Source organism: Metopolophium dirhodum, chromosome 8 (assembly GCF_019925205.1).
Source record: "Metopolophium dirhodum isolate CAU chromosome 8, ASM1992520v1, whole genome shotgun sequence".
In the NCBI taxonomy this organism is placed as follows: domain Eukaryota; kingdom Metazoa; phylum Arthropoda; class Insecta; order Hemiptera; family Aphididae; genus Metopolophium; species Metopolophium dirhodum.
This window is the reverse complement of record NC_083567.1, coordinates 29,896,527-29,912,580: the sequence shown is the minus strand read 5'-3', so window position 1 is coordinate 29,912,580 and position 16,054 is coordinate 29,896,527. Positions and strand designations below refer to the sequence as shown.

Here is a 16,054-nt window from a genome sequence, read left to right as displayed (position 1 = left end):
TACCTATTGGCTATTAATGTTACACAACCACCCCGAAACTTTTTCTATACAAGTATACTTGTGTAGTTGTGTAACATACTATTAATGATACTATTATTATTGTTTTGACCTTGCACATATACTGGATATTCCAACATGTCCTATAAGTTTATCACGAATATTAAACAAAATTACAGTGTATAATACGCGTAACTATTAATTTTAATAGAGAATTGAAATAATAAGATGTGTCAGATAAAAAAATTTATATTTATATTTTATAAGAACCCTCAGAATCAAAAATCAAAATTGATGACCGCGTTCATGCGGCAACAATAACGATCGTGCTCGGGACATTCACCTTTCACTTTTCATTATCAAAATCGTGGTAGAAATAACTGCAATTTCGACACTAACATTCCCTTCACTGCGGAAAAAAACGAGACTACATGCAGCAATTTAACAGCATTGTCACGTGTGAAAGTCAAAAAAAGTTTTATTTCAAAATATTTATTACCACGATTTGTATATTTGTATATTTGTATATTTGTACATCAAATTATCAATATAAAAATGCTATATAATATGTTGAACAATGTTATAAATTATAGACAGTAAAAATACAAAATCAGTTTCATCTAAACTATTAAGTTCGGTTTGTAAATTTGTCATAACGTTTATCATCTACCAATGATGAGGCGTTACAAAAATGTTATGAATTCTAATATTATAATTTATAGGTAATAAAATATTTTTAACAATGATAATAATAGTATATAATTTCTAAATAACTACTTCCTTTAAATATTTTCTAAAAATGATTTCCCAACAATTAGATTTACCAATTGTGTGATTCCAAAACAAAATATTTATTTATTGTTTAATTCCTCTGCGCAGTACCTATGGTTTGAAGTTTAAATATTAAATAATAAATACTAAATACAAATTAACAAATTATTTTGCTGATATTTTAATAATAGTTAGTTACATCATTATGTAGTGTTTTATAAACATTAAAAGTCTAACAAAGTGATAAATATATCTCCACTTGGAACCTCAAATTGAAACATCTTTTAATTAATGAAGAAAAATAAATAATAATATTATGATATAATTATATTTAAAAATAAAATATGTAGGTAACCATATTATAATACGTGGTTAAATGGATCACCAGTGTATAACACTCTTTATTTCAGAAAACACTAACATTTAAAAAAAATTCTTTTACATCATTTTAAGTCGTAAATAAATAACATTTTTAAAAACAAATTATATCTTTACTAAAATTAAGATTTTTTCGTTATCAATTTTTAATTTTTTTATTATTTCGAATAACTACATACATTTTTATTTCATATTTCCAAGCAGAATATTTTTCGAAGGATTTCGATCTATAAAAATCAAATTTCGGATAAGTACTTTTTCTATCATAGAATATAATATATTCGAATTAACTTTGGTTTTAAATAATAATATTACTTTTAATTCTACAATTTTAGATGCATGTAAATCAGCATATTACCTCTTAAAAATATACTGACTTAATAAGCATTCATTTCAGTGGCGTATTTAGGTACTTACAGGAGCTGATCCGGGTAATATATCCCCTCCATCCCCAAAGACACTAAATTCTGAGTGGAGCTATTAATGTATTAGTTTTACAATGATGTGTTTTTTATTTACCTTTTGTAGTGTTGTAAAAATACTCAAATATTGAACTTTGAGTGTGGTTTCTGGTAGAAAATTAGATATAGGGAGGGGGAGGGGTCAAATTGTCTTAATACACGGGAGATAATGGAAAAACGGGAATATTCTTGTCAAAATTGATTTTGTTATCTTCTTGCAATTGATTAATTAAAAAACTAATAACCATATTGATCAACTTTATTATTAATAACAATATTTACATTTTAATTATGTTTTAAATTTATTTATTTTTTGTACATCATAATATTATGCTATTGCAAAAATATTTTAACTGTCTTTTAACTATTCATAGACATTTTTTAGTTTTGTCTGTGTTAATAACATTTTTTTTTAAACTATAAAGTTTGTAAACATAATACAATAAAGTTTAGGAGGACCTAAGTTGTTTTAGATGCAAAAAAATTTTATGTTTTTACCTAAGTTTTTTGTTCAGTAACAATATGCAATAGGTAAACAAACAAACAAATACAATTTTCCATGTAAATTACCTCCCGTATAATACGAGTATGGTAATCGTAACTTTGTAAAATGACAAATGTGGGTGCACTAACCTAACAAAGTTTTCCTGACAGCTTATTCAAACGAATATTATTTTACTATCGGTTTTCATTATTATCCTTGATATACCTTATAAATCAAAACCTAAATTACATAGTTTATCTTTACTTATGAAAAAATTATAAAAATATTTATTTCTGATTTAATGTAATAACTTTGATTATACGTATATGTATACCTACATAATAGTCATAATATATTCTATAAGATGTTATATACTTATGTTATTAATTTATTATATTATTATATTTTATAGTATTAAATATGTATTAATTATTGTTATACGACTCACTACAACCCCAATATTATTATTCATGATCCAATATTATTAATTTTATTATCGTTATTATATTTTATATATATTTTGCGTATACGTATACGTTTTTTAATAAGTAATTAAAAAAATTAAATCATTGATCTACATAACTAATAATTATTCTCATTGGAATATAATAAAAATCATATGATGTAAGTTAGAGTTATATATTTATACTATAAATATTTGTATACACACACGACACACCTACATCAAATATTAAATTAACATTTAATACAATAAATCAAAAAGTCATTAATTAAATAAATGTTTTAAAATACATAATTTAGGAGGGTGTAGACAAAGATGGCCGGCTACAAATAGTTGGGAGTGAAACTGTGAACGGCGAAGGAAAAGAAGAAAAAAGGTTAGTAACTTAGAAATTTAAGGTTCAAAAACTGAATAAATTTTTTATATCAATTAATTCAACATTGAATTCAAAAGCTTTTAGTTATTTTGCTTAAGGGTCCCGCCACACCATGCGTTTTGGCGGGTCCGGGTAAAACGCATCCGGTCGACCGGAACAACAACTTGCATAGTTTCTAATCATAGGTGCTATATTAGAGCGTTTTGTCGGGACCGGTCGATTCCTGCCGCTGACCGACCGCATCATGTTGCGGTCGGGCGGGAAACGAATCGACAGGACAAGTCATCAAAACACATTATTTTAAATCGTGTATGCCACACTGTGCGTTTTGGCCGCTGCGTTTTTTGAATATTTTACCTAGACATATTTTTTAAATATTTATATTTTGAAAAATGGTTTTTGATACCGATAAATTTATATCATGTGTACAAAATAACCCTTCCATATGGAAAATTGGATCCAAAGATTATATGGATAAGCATATAAGACAAAAAAGTTGGAACACGATTGGTGAGTACATGTTTGAAGATTGGAGTGAGCTTGAAGAACATGCAAAAGAAAGTAAAGGTAAGTATTCTAAGTTATATTTTATATTTATTATACTGTTTACAATTATTATATTATTATATCATGTAGATATAAATTAAATTATTGAATACATTTTTAAATTTAAAAATAATTTTATTCTAGAACTTATATTTTTATTTAAAAATCAAATCATGTCGTATTGAAAATCTACTGCTCCTGGGCCCATAAAGTAGTTGGCAAAGTAATCCCTCACTTCAATTCCATGCGAACGAGTCCCTGTTCCACGAGCTTCAATATCTTCTAAGTTGTGCGTTTCAGAATCTTCATAATTTATACCATCTCTTTTACGAACGAAGTTGTGCAGTATGCAACATGCTTTTATAATGTCGTCCGTAAAATCTGGCTCCACCTGGATAGCCGTATGTAAAACACGCCATTTATTCGCGAGGACTCCAAAGGCACATTCGACTGTGCGCCTTGCTCTGGATAATCGGTAGTTGAACACTCTTCGAGAATCAGTAAGGTTACGTCCAGGGTACGGTCTAAGTAAATTTGAATGTAAAGCAAACGCTTCATCTCCAATAAACACATACGGTTGTGGATTGGTACTTGTATTTGGTAAAGTAACTGGTTCTGGTATGTTCAATTTACCTTCATATAATTGTTTACCAAATGCACACTCCTTGAACACATTGGAGTCCCCTTCACGACCATATGAACCCACATCGATTACAACGAAATTCAAATTTGCATCAACTATTGCCATCAAAACGATAGAGAAATACTTCTTATAATTAAAGTAGAACGAACCGGAGTTGTTAGGATTTCTACACCTTATATGTTTTCCGTCTATTGCTCCTAGACAATTTGGAAAATTTGTTTTAGTATAAAATATATTTGATATTTCCACCCAATCTTCTTTAGTCGGTTTAGGCATCTCTTTTGAATTTAAAGTTGACCATATCACTTTACAAGTGTCTTTTACGATCACTCCAATCGTACTTCTTCCCACACAAAAATCAAATTTTAATGCAGCGAAGCACGTACCAGTTGATAAATATCTAATAAACAAAAAATACATAATTAATAAATACATTTTGATGAATAATTTTTTTTTAGTTTTTACATCCTGAGCGTAACAATGAACGTATTGATTTTACAATGTGTTTGTTTTTTTAATTTTATTTTTTGTGTCTTTGTACACGATAAGATGTCGAAATAATGATTCGATATTTTCAACTTTAGTATCTTTTCCGATGGGATAGTGAATCTTGTTGGTACATACAGTCGAAATTAAAAATTCCCAGTAGTTTTCAAAAGCATGAGGAGAAAAAAAATTAGAAAAAACGGTTTTCAAAAAAATTAATTTTGGTTTTTGGTTTTACTCTGTTGATACATGGCATTTTTATTGAGTGTTTTTATTAGCATATTCTATACAACATAACATTTTTAAAAATATTTTGACTTATTTTGAGCTATTGACGGTCATTTTTAGTTTTTTATTCTATAATTAATATCAATAAAATTTTTTTTGTTGGGTCAACAAGCGTGCAAATGTAATACAACACTCCTGATATATTTTTACAATAGCAATTGAAAAATATTAAAATACATAGGCACAATTTTTTTTATAAGCATTTAGACTTAGAATTTTGACAAAATTAATCAAATTTAAAATTTAATAATTATTTTGTAGTTAAAAATTTATAAAATGTTCAACATTTTTTCGAAGGATTGTAAATTTTAAACAAGGTTTCACGGAAATATCCAGTTTTATACTGATTTGATTAATTATTTATATTTTATAATATTATAAATTAATATTATTATAGTGACCGATCTGAAAGCTAAATGGAGACATATTAGAGACCACTATTCAAAATTTATGAATCAGGGTAAAAGTGGTGATAGTGCTAAAAGAAAAAATTATGTATACGCAGAATCACTGACGTTCTTGCAGCACATAATTAAAAAAAGAAGGTAATTATATTAATAAAGATATTTATTACAAACATATTCATAATGCAATCTAAACTCGACAATTTTAGATTTTTAAAAATACGCTGAAATCCAAAAATAATTTTTTGAATTTGAGTCCAAAAAATCACAGTTTTTGTTAAAAATTACTAAAAAATGTATTCCCCAAGACCAGACCACTGCACTGTGATACATTTTGTACATACTATTTTTTTTATAAATATTTCCGGTTACGCCTCTGCAGAGTAGTTAGTTTTATCTGATATGAAATTAATATCAGAAATTATAAAATCTAGTTCATAACAAAAAATATTCATGAAAATGTACATCACTAGTAATGGCAACTAGATGAATTATTATTTATTTGCTCATAGGACGACAGGTAATTTCAATGAAAGTGTACAAGAAGAAGGAGAAAATACCGGTGGAGAAGATTCATCCTACGAGCTGGTTTTAGATAATGAAATTATGCCACCTCAATTCGACACATATTCAACTCCAAAAAGTAAAAAACAAAATAATTCCAAGGTACAAAAGATGACACCATTTCAAAAAGAGTTACTAAGCAATTTAGCTACTTCTGAAGATGATGTAACCTCTGATCCTGATAAGGCATTTTTATATTCCTTATTACCCGATTATAAAAGACTAAACTATAATCAAAAAACAGATTTTCGTCTTATGACTCTACAATATTTTAGGAACGTATCATTAGGATCTAATCAACTACAATCAACTCCGCCATATTTTAACATTAATCAAAACACTAGTCAGAATGTCCCTATCCCAACTCAATATTCAAATGTATGTCCTTCGTTCAATCCCGGCCTGGGGAACAATCAAAATCATAATCTTATACCACAACCCTTGCCAATATATTCATCTGATTTCAATCCAAATGCTCAACATCCCACACCATATCCTAAAAGCTCATATACTTATATATCTGATCAGTCCCAACAACCTACTACTAGTGGAGATTTGTTTGAAAAATTTTAATAGTATGATACATAATTAAAGTTTAAATTATACTTATTGCAATAAGGTGCGTCATTTAAATTTTAAATTCAAACATGACCTTTTTTAATTTTTTTTATAAATATTAAAGTAACAAGGTTTGTTATACTTACAGTAAAATATTATATGGTGTTTATAATGTATTAATGACATTAAAAAGTATGTAATTTTTAATTTTGTAAGAACATGAAATTGTTTCATTTTTTTTATATTTTTTAATTAAATAACGAAGATTGTTATGTTTTAATGTTATTTATACCATACTGTTAAATATTATTTGATCTTTGAATAAAAATAAAGTATTACATTTTTTTTCTTATACCTAATATACTGTTTGTCTTTGTATTTTCATAACCTAATACGGAAATTATGTTAAAAAATAAAAATAATTATTTTTAATTTTTGATAACTACTTATAGGTGATTAGTGATAACTTATTAATTATTAATAGTCATATATAATATATATCACGTTGAAGATCTTAACTTTTATACGTAATATAAAAAAATAAACTTACCTTAAAGTAATTGATAGACGTTCCTCAGCAGATATCGGATTACGAAATTCTGTGGTATTTTTCGTTATATGTGGCCGTAGAGTTTTTAGCAACTCATCAAAACTTGAAATCGACATACGGTAATACTCGAAGAATTTATCAGGATATTGTCTAATATTTTCAAAAAATGTCGTAAACTGGCCTATTTTCTCACGATCCGCATTTAGTGGGTGTACCCAATACCTTCGTTTTGCTTTTGGTGGATCTAATAAGCCTAATGCTTCAGCTACAGCAACAACTTTAGTATTTTGACGATTCATTTAATCTATATTTAAATGTATTTAATATGAACTAATTAATAATAAAATATTATATAACTACGATTTAATACATTTATAAAATACAAGTATACTTACTTATGTAATGTTCAAAAAATAAATAAAAAAATGTAATTATTTTGACACACTTTAATTAGGTACCTATTAAAAAATTATACTCGTACCTATAACGTTATAACTGATAAAGTAATATAATAAAATAATTCTGCATAAATTACGTAAGTAATCTAGGTCTAACTCAGAGAGCGTAGGGATGTTGAATGTAATGAAATTATTGGTCGTAGGTTTTTGACGAATTTGGGGACTAGTGGTGGCGTTTGGAACTTGGAATGCAGTGGCGGGAACGTTTTTAAGAACAAAAACGCATAGATGTGACATAGGCAAAATCATCCGGTCTAAACGCATCCGGTTTACCCGGACCTGCTAAAACGCATGATGTGGCGGGACCCTAAATGACAAAATATGATGTTAGTTTTTGAATTAAAAAATTTGTTTTGAAAAATATATGATAAATAAAGCTCGTGGTGTATAAGTTTAAATATGACATTGAAAATCTTGTTAAAATCATAAAATCTAAGTTTTGGGTATTATGAGTTTATGACGATACGTAAAATAATATAGGTAGGTATACCTAGTATATAATATTATAATCAATTTAGTTCAAGGTTTCCCTTGAAAATAACATAATCATTCCACGGCTATTACAATATAATGGTTTACCGTGTATATAGGTACATTTAAAAGAAAATTCTCATGCTTATTTATCATCATTAAACGTTTTAAAATTAAAATTAAAGATACAATTTAAGTAATGGGTTTATCGTAAGGAAATGTACGTGTATGCATGCATATTATATAACTTGCGTATCATAATATCATCTTATAATTTATATAAGAGTTTACGAATATACGACTATGAGGATGTATTCACTAGTTTTACCTAAACCTAAAGAATTAATACAGGTAATTAGTAATTACCGAGCATATTAATACAGTGGTTGGGAATGTATTGTCATACGAAAACCCCAAAAACTGCCTTAAAAAAAATTATTTTATTCACTTATAAAATGCAATTAGTTTTTTAATTTTAACAAGTTTTGAAGCAATAATGTTTTTTCATTTAATTTAAAAAAAAAAGTCTTGTAAGACTGCATGATTTCAAGTCTTCTATATATGGACTTTAAATCTGAAGAAAGAATTATTTTCATCTAATTTTCGGTCGTCACTCATAATGTTGATTTGTACGTCGCACGGATTAATTCAAAAAATTCTGATTAATAATATTCGATTAGATAATAACCTTGTAACACGTTATGAAGTTACTTTTTTTAAATAAAATTTAAAAATCTATATTTTAGTGTTAAATGCCCTAAAACCCCTAAAACGTTCTAAAAAAATTGAAAAATGACTAAAATTTAAAATTGTCAAAAATTGCAAAAAAATAAAATTTCTTATTCTTATTCAAAAATACATGAAAATGTATATTTTATAAAACGAGCACCGCGCAGCTAGTTTTGGAAATCAATTCAAAGAGCATCGAAATCCCGCCCTAAATGTATTACCTGCAATGGGTAAAATATTGAATATTTAATGAAAAAATTATCGGTTATAATAAGGGACAATTTTCGTCTCATTTAATTGCTCCAAATTTACTTTGTTGTTACTTGTTTTTAAATTATTTTTGTATTTATACAATATTTTTTTATTAATATAGGTAGGTATGCTAATGTTGTTCCTGAATTTCCTGTTAAATGTTATGATGTACAGAATAAACATATTTTACCCTGAACAAAATTAATGTATTATATAGGAACAAAATAATAACTATCACAAAACTTGTCTAACTGGGTCTTTACGGTTGGCCCCGCGAAGGTTACTGATACCCGGATACCCGGAACGCAACGGTAACACCAAACCTTCACAATGATACAAGATGCTAACTTTGTTTGCAAACTGTAATTTAATATTTTTCATATTTGTGCTTCATGCGTATTACACATGCTATATATATATGCGGTGGGTACAAAAACACATCTTATCTTGGCACTTTTTCTTTAGTCAAATATCACGATGAAAACTTTTCAAGTCAATATAATTTTTTTCTTATAAGTTTTAATAATAATATAATATAAAATACATTATACGAGTACATTACCTATACATAAGTAGGTACATAATATTATAATATATCATATTATAGAAATGTATAATGCCGTAGGTGCCTGGCACAAACATATTATTTTATTAATACTATATTATATTATACATAAAATATTATTATATATTGGCTAGGTAGGTTTATAAAAAAAAAAAATTCTTGTTAAAAACATCATAGTATAAGACAGAGGCTGGGCAAGTTAATGATTTTTTTTAACTCAGTTAAGTTAAAAGTTGATGCACATTTTTTGTTAACTTTTTATGAAGTTAAAAAAAAGTTAATTTGTTTATACAACGACTATCGATAGTGTACTTAATTTTTTCCAACCCAAAACTAAATTATATAGACTATAGTGTTTATACATATTACAGTATTTCCATATAAGTTTGATTCAAATGATATACATTTTTAACTTTAAACAATTCACGGTAAATATTTTTTGTAATGAAAACAAAATAGACTGAAATAGTTAAATATAATTAAATTAAAAACAAAATAAATTAACTTAACTTACCTACTTCATAAAATGAAAAATTAATCCGTTAATTTCACGTTAATTAAAAAAAGAAATTTAGTAAGTTAACAGTTAAGTTAATGAAAAGCCAAAAGTAACTAGTTAAGTTAAAAAGTTAATTTTATTTTAACTTTTTAACTTAACTTTAACTTTTTAACTCGTTAATGCCCAGCCTTAATATTAGATAGGTACCGTAAAAAACAAGAAATTTGCATAAAATAGTGCGATGGCAAAACACACAATAAAAACTGTTTTTAAAGTAATTAATTGTTTTTGATATTCCTAAATTGTCTTTATTATAGCATATAAATTTATTCAGCCGTCTTCATAATTATTAATAAATTATTTTCGTAGTACCTATGTATAACTAATTGGCATTTAAATTTCAATATTTATTTATCAGCCTATCATTATAATAAGTTGGTACCTACAAGTTACATATTTGAATTCTTAAATAGTTTTTATGTGATATATATGTAATATACACGATTATTACGATTACAACGGTACAAGACAAAGTAATTATAATAATGATTTTAAATAAAAATTTAATTTTAATTTTTATGTCATAAAGAAAAGAAAATTCCATGATTGAGTGATGACGTTTACATTAAAAATTCCTATTTTCTCAAAGAAAATCCCAAAATATTGATAAACATTTTTATAATTTATTATATATCAAAGATATATTTTAAACATTATCCATGAATATAATGTTTCAACATTTATTTTGCCAATTTAAAAATTTCATGAGAGCATTGGAAAACTGATTATTAAACTAATCGATGATAGTTTAAAGATTCTATCATTTTTGAAGACATATCGACACCACATGCTTTTGAAAAAACTCTACGTAGATACACACCGTCATTAACAATAACATTTTAACTAATAACTATAAGTTATAATTTTTAAAGTTGAAATAATTTTGCTTAATCATGAAATTTTTAAAAAACGTTTTATAGTAGCTATAAGGTATAATAACTAATAACATTATATAGTCCTAATTTGTATATTTTGTACCTATTATTTGGCTTATCGTTTACAAATTAGGTAACATTAATAACGCAATACTGCAGCCTTGTATAGTAGGGATAATATCATCAAAACTTATCTTAAAGTAGAATAAACATGTCATACCTATCGTATTATTTTATTACACTTGAAAACGTTAAAACTACATGCGTCACGCAACTATACCTTTAACAATAATATAACGGGTACCTATATGGCTATATCAGGCTATATATTATAATATTGACTTTTTTTCTTGAAATAACCAAAATACTATTGTAAGTTATTTTTATTTATTATACTCTTAATATACTACTATTCAAAAAATTATCGATGGAATGGATAATGATCGAGTAATTGTAAGACCCAGCAGACTTAAGAGGACGCAAAAGCCATAGTGCTGTTTTCGACTTACAAACGTATAACATAGGCTATAGAAAATTTACGTTTAGCAAAACAAAATAGTGTGTGTTGTATTAGAGTGAGTTTATCTATTATCAAACCTAAAGAAAAGAATATTATATGTGTTTATACGTAATTTTTTAACGGTATTTAAATTTTTAAGTGAATTACGAGCATTTAAAATTGCAATATTTCACATAGGTAGGTGGGTAGGTTATACTCATAATTAGCTTAGAAATTGAAATATAGGAAAAAAACTGTACAAACACAAATAATGTTCTTACCTGTTTAAGTTATAGATAACAATAGATAACATATAGACAATATATTTTGTCCTACTGAACGGAAATTTGCTATGTTTTGTATACGGATGTGAGCTTAATATGAGATTCTTACTTGTATTTGAATTAAAAAATAAAATATATACTATACAATTTAGAACTAAAGTCTTATGGTATTATAATGACATGATGTTACAAAATACAGAATGTGTTTTGTGTAATTTCCAATAGCCAACAATTATTTTTAACTTATCTTGCGTAAGACCCGATATTAAAACGGTCTCATTCGTTGTCTATAATTGCCAATTGGGTTATTCGTATATTATATTTCAGTTAAAATAATATGAACAATAGAGTTAAAAGAGTTTATTTGAACTAAATGGAAATCATCAAAAAGATGTGATTTTCTTACGGTAATAATTTACACAACATTCAAAATAAAATATAAATAATAACATCATATTATAGTTTCTACTATAATTACTTATCAGTAATCACTAATCATAATCATACATCGAATGTATAGTTGTAACTACATTCACTATGTACATATTATACCAAACTTAATCATATATATTTTGAAAATTCTGAATGTTTTGTTTTGTGGGAAAAAATAATAAACCTAACAGTTAAACTATAATATACTTTCCAATAACTATGTGAAGATATACCTATGTGTATTAAAATATTATATTATAAGCGTACACACACCGCGTTCTAAGGTGTTTTCAATTTGACACACATAATTAATATAAGTATACCTAGGTAGGTACTACTATAATTATTATACACAACGTGCAATATATTTACACGTGACACGCGGAAATAGCTAAGCGCGAAATCCAATGAATTGCGTAAAAAATGGACAACTGCAGCTGTTGGGGGGATAACCAATGTTTATACAATCGGAAAATGTCACGTATACATATGTCCTGTACAGAGGAAAGGGGCATATTATATCGATTCCGCCGAAATTACATTTTCACCTGTAAGAAACTTATTGTTTGCGCCGGCTATCAACTCCGCCGAACTTTTTACATATTGATTCCTTCGGCTTATATATATTATATTACTATACACTTTTATTAAAAATTGATGATGATAGTCTAAAAAATGTGTATGGTTATTTATGTGATAATTACATTGATGAAACATCTACATTTAATCCGAAAATGGGCATGTGGGAGTCGTCTTCAATATCATCGGAACGAACAACTAACAGTTCCTTATCGTTTCATTCTAGAATTAACTCACAAGTCTCTAAAGCGCATCTTAATATATTTTTGTTTTCACAATTTAAAAATATTCACTAATTATAAGAGGACTGAACATGTATAAAATATTATATTATCTATATAGTAGCAATAGCGTGTGCTATAACGTGGATTTTAATACAGCTATATAGGATTATTAACTATATAAACTATATATTAACAAACAGTTTATACCATATCATTAACCATAATATGTTGTAAATATTATGCGTTGTAAAATGAAAAGTCTCTTTGAACTTAATTAAGTTAATTATGAGTTTTTTTTTGTTTTACGTTCTTGATGCGTGCAAATAAATTTAAAAAACATTTTAAAAACTAGTTCCACATTTTTTTGTCTAAAATTTAAAGTTTTTTGTTAGTTATATTTTATGTCATAGAGTATGAGACGGACACAGCTGGTTGCTGAATAATCATAATTTTGTAAGTTTACACTATACATATACACTATACAGGTATATATATTGTTTTTATTTGGATAATTTTCACGCGTGGGGGACTCGGAAGTTATTGGTTAGAATCCGATTCGCGACAACTGACAAGTTACAACAACAATAATAATTGTGTGTAATATTAATACCGCCGACTGCATGCTCACTTATAATAGTAATTTATAAAATATAATTAGGTAATAAATTCTTAGTTTGCTGTTTCAGCTAATAATCCATAGGCGTGCTTATGGCGTATGACAAACTGTATATTTAAATTAACGCAATCCTAACTTTTTTTTTAGGGGGGAGCTAATTTTGTAAAAATATACTCTTGGTCAGATCTACGAAATAGTTCTAGAAATAGTTCCCATGGTAACCACTAACTAGAATACTAGATAGGTATATTGTATATTAATATATGTAGCGTAGATTTTAATTAAAAACTGATGCCCATTATATTAAGTATGTATAATGTCTAAAATATATAACATATTGATTCTCGTATAATATGTTATTACACACTTGTTGTCAAAATATATATATATTTATAAAAACGAATGTTGTTTTTTGTTTTAAAAAACGTGGTATGTACAATAATACATTCATTATAATTTATAGCCCATAACGATAACATTAAAAATCTAAGTTGTATATTACGCATTTACGCATAGTATCAAATATATATTATATGCCTGCAGTCTACGCTATACATAAATTCCACAAAAAGTAGTGATTAAAAACTTCTACCCAACTCCCCCCTCCCATCCACAACGTACACAAAACACACAAGCTCGACTTTGAATACACCCTACGCTTGCATTTTATATTTCGAGCGTGGTCCAAAATAGCACTCACCTGTTGAGTCTGCCGTACACAGTGTACGCGATGACAGCGACGACGGCGATCGCCACGCCGGCGCTTGACGCGAACATGCAGACGGACACCATGGCGAATTCGACCGCGGCGGCGATCAACATGACGGCGGAGGCGGTGGCGACGATCGTTCAAAGGATTATAGTAATTATTATATTTACGTCGCGCGGTCGTTAAGCCCCGATGGGTTGACTGTGTATGGGTAGGTATGTACCTATAATATAGAAGTGGGTTGGTATAAAACGTTATAAGAGCCAAGAGGTAGGAAGTAAAGTCGCAGACGACGGTGGCGGTAGCGGCGGCGGTGACACTCGAGATAACCGACAATTTTGATGATAAATAATAATATCAACCTGGGTATACATATATAGTATAGTATATACACTGACAAGTAGGTATATATAGGCTGCAGTCGCGAATATTATCGGAATGTTAACAGTTTTTTTTATATTTTAACGACACATACGTAATCCGATCGCAATTCGTGTAGGTATAGGTAATACTGTAATAGCGAGTTATTAATATTAATATAAGATATTTTATACAATGCGCGAACTACAATTGTGTGAAGAACCAAAAAATATTCGATCGAAAGTCCAAACACGGTTTTACACAAACTGCACTATATTTAAGATTATTCTCAAATATTGTTTTGAATAATTTTTTATTTACTATTATTATTTTTTTTTTTTAGAAGCGCTCGCCACTTGTTTTCATTCGCAACTGACAGTACTTATATGTATACATAATACCAGTTGCCCTTTTTGCCCCCTACTGGCCATCATCATTATTTATGTGTATATATTATATTCACATGCATTATGATTATGAATATACGCGCGCGCGCTGGCGATTGTAAAATAAACGTGTTTGGGATACCTTGAAAACAATAAAAAAAAAAATTGACATTAATTGCTAATTAGCGCCACCACCACAGCCACCGCGAGATTCACGTATAGTACGTATATACATGCGTTTCATATATATACCGACCGATATTGTTTCTGCATTCGTATAGGTACTGTCTATATTGATTTTTCGACCATTAAAGTCAACAAAAAAATCTCTATACATTTAAACAGCGCGATACTTCATTTACAACACGGAGAAAAAAATTAAGAGCACCTATATTCTGCAAAATTATTACCACTGCAACTATATCTAGCAGTACACCTACCGATCTACCTAAATAGGTATACATATCATAATAATATAATATGCATATAATAATATATAGGTATAAGTACAACATTTCTGAACTCTTTTCGAACGCTCCACAATTTATTATAATAATAGACGTTCTGCTGTTTTTTAGTTCACGATGAGACAATTGAAGTTCACGTAGCTATACCTGCAGTATTCTAAATCATACTATATTGTATATCTATATAGATTCACTATACAGTAGGTAATGTATTATTAGACAATATACATTTTTCCCACGTATAATTTAAATATAAGTAGGTATATACCATTTTTAATTACTCTATTATAATCTATATTAAACTATACCTCGAGTTTAAATGCAAAGCGGTAAAAAAATGTTTGGTTAACCTACTGCAGATGCGATTAAAAATAAACGGAAACTATAACCGAACTTTTATTTTTTTGCATTACGACATTACATGCACAAGACGATTTAATTTTAAATCACACGAATTTTACTGCACGTTTTAACGCTTATTATATCTATAGGTAGTAAAAAATATAATATGACTATGTGATATTACTGATATTGTATCAATGTTTAATGAGATTTAAAAAGACTGCACGCGTCGGTGTAGTTTCATAACAATGACAATTTATTATATACACGTAAAAAAA

General features: G+C 27.6%; 3 protein-coding genes across 4 annotated transcripts in view; 1 reads left to right on the top strand and 2 right to left on the bottom strand.

The window, feature by feature from the left end:
- LOC132950711 (uncharacterized) overlaps positions 1–14,947 on the bottom strand; it is a 55,571-nt gene extending 40,624 nt beyond the window's left edge. For both annotated transcript variants that reach the window (XM_061022252.1, XM_061022251.1), the window contains exon 1: positions 14,213–14,947. In XM_061022252.1, coding sequence (XP_060878235.1) covers positions 14,213–14,334 — 122 coding nt within the window. In that variant the 5' untranslated portion in view covers positions 14,335–14,947. The remainder of the gene's footprint in view (positions 1–14,212) is intronic.
- LOC132950715 (uncharacterized) lies at positions 3,063–6,942 on the top strand. Its single transcript, XM_061022260.1, has 3 exons — positions 3,063–3,497; positions 5,291–5,438; positions 5,810–6,942. The coding sequence occupies exons 1-3, from the start codon at positions 3,323–3,325 to the stop codon at positions 6,432–6,434; spliced, it is 948 nt and encodes a 315-aa protein (XP_060878243.1). The 5' UTR covers positions 3,063–3,322; the 3' UTR covers positions 6,435–6,942.
- Positions 3,382–7,714, bottom strand: LOC132950714 (uncharacterized). The gene is made up of 3 exons (XM_061022259.1): positions 7,365–7,714; positions 6,970–7,273; positions 3,382–4,519 (listed from the first exon to the last, which is right to left on the bottom strand). The coding sequence occupies exons 2-3, from the start codon at positions 7,266–7,268 to the stop codon at positions 3,643–3,645; spliced, it is 1,176 nt and encodes a 391-aa protein (XP_060878242.1). The 5' UTR covers positions 7,269–7,273; positions 7,365–7,714; the 3' UTR covers positions 3,382–3,642.
- Positions 14,948–16,054: the final 1,107 nt, after the last annotated feature.